Below are 4,803 nucleotides of genomic sequence, written 5' to 3' on the forward strand. Positions count from 1 at the left end.
AAAAACCCCTAAATATGACCTAGTCGGCATGTTTAAAACGATGATTCTGATGATACCATCTACTGAGGAAGAAGAAAGGAAAAATGATGAGGCATCGTAACATCATCATTGACCACCGTCCACATATTCTCCCTAAGTCAAAACCCTAAATATTGTGGTGGTAGGTTTGACAGTGGCAAAGATGGAGACATCAAAGTGCTTGTTAATGGGTTTAACGATAAATCCAGTACGCCCATGAGAGGTTCCCCATACCACTGTTTCCTTCGGTTTTCTATCTTTCTTATATATAAATTTCTTTTTGAAATTGCAGATTTTGTTTGTTGTTTATTGAAATCACCCCCACTTTTGATGTTTTCTCTTTTGTAAATATGGCCGAAGGGGATGGGTCTCAAATTCTATTGAAAGCCTGATTTCCATGGGATTTATGGAGTATAAACTCTCATACAAGTTCTCGTATCCCACACACCAAAAGAAACGGGTAGACATATGCTTTTTGTTTCTCTACCCCATTCTATAAAGTTTTCTATATTTTATTTAAATTTACTATTCACCAAGAATTCCAAATGTGATTTTTAAGGGAGGGGGTTTGAACGTGTGATGATATTAGGGATTACAAAGAACATGATATAAGGGAATTGGTAGCTGCTCAATGTCTTGGATATCTATGATTTTATACCTCGCTCACAGGTATCCATCTTAAAACTCATTAAATTTATAACTTTGTTTGGACAATGTTCTTTTCTATGATACGGTTGGACTCATATTCCAGCTGGTTTCTTAAATGAGTTTTTTCCTAATCTTGTGGTCGATTTGTTTTCTATTTGGAATCACACCTGTTCATGTAGTTTTACAGAAGATGAAAACGACAACACCTGTAAATTGTAATTATACACACAACGTCCCTGTTATCGTATTCTCATTTGGCCTAATTGGAAACCTATTCCATGAAATCAGCGAAATTGTGATCCCACTTTTCATCACAGCTCGCCATTTTGGATCTAGTGTACATTTCATGGTTACCGATTACCAGCCTTGGTTTGCCTATAAATATAACCGTATTCTCACGCAATTGTATCGTTATCAAGTTATAGATACGACTTTGAATGCAAGTGATCACTGTTTTCCAGGAGCGGTGGTTGGGTTGAAATATCATGGGAATCTCACTTTGAATCTTGATTCCATTCCAAGAGGCCACACCATGCTAGAATTCAAGGAGTTATTGATCTTTTTGTCACAGGTAACTGTTGTTTCACCATATTTATTATTGACATTCTTTGTCACTCCTTCCTTCATTGGATAACATTTACATAGCAGGAAGAAGGAACTACTAGTTATGCTTACAGAGGTAAGCCCAAATATGATGTGTCATCAGATCCAACTCCAAGAATAACAACTACTAGTTCAGATTCTGAGAAACAAGTTGATCATCTGGAGACAAATGTAAGGATCTTTAATCTCACTTACGAATAGATCTAAGCTAGTTATAACTAAATAACATATACATCAGAGTCAAAACTATAATTTGTATTTACATAGCATTCATATGAAATTTATTCCATTCCTACATGACCATGGAATGTAATTACTATTCTTGATTCCATTCCATCCATGCTTAATGATACAGCAGCATATTATTCACGCAAGGCTTCCAACTGGATTCTAGAAGATTCTTGTCCAGATTATATGTTCAAAGTATACATCTAATACCCTTTTAGATCTTGAAAGTAAACTTATATTTAAAGATTATATTTTGTAAAATGCAAGAAATAATGTTCTAGTTTGATTGATTTGCTTAACATCCTGCTTTGATTTCTTCCTGTTACATCAATATCATCCAAAGAAACTTTGAGTATTATAATCATGTAGATTTTTCAAATAATAAAAAGAAGTAGGAAGCTTTAATACTATAATATACATAATAAAAGTAGGTTGCTGTTTCTTAAGCCCAAAAAAGAAAAGATTAAATTTGATTTTTTGTTTATTTGTGCATGCAGCTTGGGGGTCTTAACTCAATGTTATGTGTGGAGCATTCTCCTTCCCTTCCACATGTTTCCAAGGCTCCCACAATCATTCTGGGCATGGATGTGTCTCATGGGTCACCTGGCCAGTCTGATATTCCATCTATTGCTGCTGTAACTATTTTTCTTTCTCAAATTTATTAAAAATCAATTTTATATTTTTATTTATGGGAATGTTTTAATAAAAGATCACTTCTTTGTTTTTTTTTAATAACAGGTTGTTAGCTCCCGACATTGGCCTTTGATCTCCCGCTATCGAGCTTCTGTAAGAACTCAATCTCCAAAGGTGGAGATGATAGATTCCCTGTTCAAGAAAGTTTCTGACACTGAGGATGAAGGCATAATGAGGTTCAATTCCTTGTTTTTATTTCCTATTTTTATTATACATAAAGAGTTTAATGTTTGAGATTTCACATCACATTGTAAGCAAATGATGAGATTTTCTTTTCTTTTTTTGTGGCAGGGAGCTTCTCCTTGACTTCTATACGAGTTCTGCAAAACGTAAGCAGATCAGATAATTATTTTCAGGTGAATTCTTTTAAAATTGTATATTTAACTTTTAGATATTTATGTCATTTTCTTTATAAAAAATAGGTAAACTCATGTTTTTATTTTGCTGTAAAAAGCTCAAACCTTAAAATTCTATTACTTGTTATATTATAATAGGGACGGTGTGAGTGAGTCACAATTCAACTAGGTGTTGAACATTGAACTGGACCAAATTATCGAGGTATTTGTATTTTCTTATATAATAGTTTCTTATTTTGTTAAAGCAAAAAAAGTGATTTAAAAATCTTACACATCATGTTGTTGTTCCATGACAACAGGGACAATAAATTCAAAAGAAAAGAAAAAAAGGTAACCTATTACCAAATTTACAAAAGTCCAAGACAATTACCAATCCAAGGTAACCTACTACCAAATCTACAAAACTATCTTCACATTCATCCCAATAATTACATCACCAAAATCATTCCAGGAATATTAATTAATGCAATTGACTAATATGACCTTATGTAGTATAGGTATCTTTTTGCACTTGTTTCGTGTGTCCTTTATGGCCTTGGTTAATGTAGTACATGTATTCTTGCTTGCCATATGTTGTTTATCCGTAACTTTATAAAGTTAATTTATACCTTTCTTATTTACATGGCAGTTGCAATATGTGGAAGTGCTCCCTAAAAAGGTTGTTGATATCTTGAAGGAAATTAGGTAGGCCTCAAAGGATAAAGTTTTTCTTTCTGTTGACAATTCAAAGTTTTTTTTTTCACTATGTTTCCTGAACATGGTTTTGATTTTGTGATAAAGGGATCTTTTGGGGGTTCTTTCTAGATTAACAAAGGAGTTCAACGTCGACAAGTTTCTAGGGGTATTTTTGGAATCCCTCATGGATTACAGTCATGGTGATGATTTGTGCCTTAAATTGTTGCTTTCCATGATAAAAGCTGTTCCTATTAATGTTTTAGTTGGTCGTTTAGTTACAAAACTTCTTTCAACCTGCATGAAGTTAACCAAGAAAAGAAAAGGAATAATTATTTAAGTTCCCATTATTAACAACTGAGTATTTTTTTATTTGCCCATTGTTGTTTCTTCTTTGGAGTTGGGCTTTATATATCACCATCCTTTATTGTTGTCTAAATTCCATATTTGCCATTTCTCATAATGATTTTCTTCATTTTCCTTAGATGCACACCTGCTACCTGTTGACTTGCCAGAGCTGAAATCTTTGACCAACAGGTAGTTACAAAAGTTGCCTTTTGTTATCTATTCATTCTAGTGCATTATTTATTTATTTATTTTTGCTTTCCTTGATCAATAAACTTTTAATGTTGATAGCTTCATTTAATTTACTTTTCAATGTAAAAGTAAAACATATGCAACTTACACCTTCTTAAATTATGGAAAAATTTGTAGAAGGTTGAATATGTGTTAGGATAATATCATTTGTATAGATTGATTTATTATGTGTTAGGTAATGGTTGTTGAAATCCATTGGTATAGGTATAGGTAAAGAAGCATGATTATCTGTCCTAATTATATTTGGTGTTATTTATGTTTATCTTTGTACATAATATAATTTGTTTGATGACTAATAAAATTTAGCAGAGGCAAAGTAAAGAATAAATCCTATTTACAAAATGATCCAAAGAATCATTTTAATATTGTATTGTATTGCATGTTAAGTTACTGATTTTCCATGTGCAGGTTCTGATAGCTCTAGCAACATCCTTCCATGCCCAACAGCCTCTCAAAGTTCCTGCAATACGTTACATTTACTTACTGTTGTGTTGTATTGCATGTTTTGTTTTCCATGGAACGATTATTTGTATGACATTAAATTTATGCAATGGATTCTATTTTTGTATATGATATTTTATTATCTATTATTAAACATTAAATACAAATTTAATTTGAAAATAAGCAAATCTATAAATAATATTTTTTTAAACATTTAAAATTATGATACGCAAAAATGTGTGTCATCTTCATTTATGACATGGCCTTTCTTGACAGGGGCTTCCTTGATACGCATTGCGTGTCATAAACACGCGTGTCGTAAGGTTACGACACGCAAATGCGTGTCGTCTTCCTTTATGACAGGGCCTTCCTTGATACGCATTGCGTGTCATAACCGCGCGTCGTAAATGCGCGTCATAAATGCGCGTCGTAAATGCGCGTCGTCTCTCTTTATGACAGGGCCTTCCTTGACACGCATTTGCGCGTCGTCTGAGCGTTTTACGACGCGCAATGAGCGTCGTAAAAGGCCTTTTTTCTAGTAGTGGAC

At 33.2% G+C, this 4,803-nt stretch overlaps 1 protein-coding gene across 1 annotated transcript; it reads left to right on the top strand.

Annotated features, from left to right (window-relative positions):
* The first annotated feature begins 1,973 nt into the window (after positions 1 to 1,973).
* On the top strand, positions 1,974 to 2,536 carry LOC111889205 (protein argonaute 4A-like). Its single transcript, XM_052765132.1, has 3 exons — positions 1,974 to 2,132; positions 2,236 to 2,366; positions 2,482 to 2,536. The coding sequence occupies exons 1-3, from the start codon at positions 1,989 to 1,991 to the stop codon at positions 2,534 to 2,536; spliced, it is 330 nt and encodes a 109-aa protein (XP_052621092.1). The 5' UTR covers positions 1,974 to 1,988.
* Positions 2,537 to 4,803: the final 2,267 nt, after the last annotated feature.

The sequence above is a fragment of the Lactuca sativa genome, chromosome 6 (assembly GCF_002870075.4).
Source record: "Lactuca sativa cultivar Salinas chromosome 6, Lsat_Salinas_v11, whole genome shotgun sequence".
NCBI lineage: Eukaryota > Viridiplantae > Streptophyta > Magnoliopsida > Asterales > Asteraceae > Lactuca > Lactuca sativa.

What these genes read in the sequence shown, in the direction of transcription:
- LOC111889205 (XM_052765132.1), top strand. Translation starts at nt 1,989, where the DNA reads ATGCAGCTTGGGGGTCTTAACTCAATGTTATGTGTGGAGCATTCTCCT. An exon ending in ATATTCCATCTATTGCTGCT is followed by an intron (nt 2,133 to 2,235) that starts GTAACTATTTTT and finishes TTTTAATAACAG; the next exon opens with GTTGTTAGCTCCCGACATTG. An exon ending in GAGGATGAAGGCATAATGAG is followed by an intron (nt 2,367 to 2,481) that starts GTTCAATTCCTT and finishes TTTTTGTGGCAG; the next exon opens with GGAGCTTCTCCTTGACTTCT.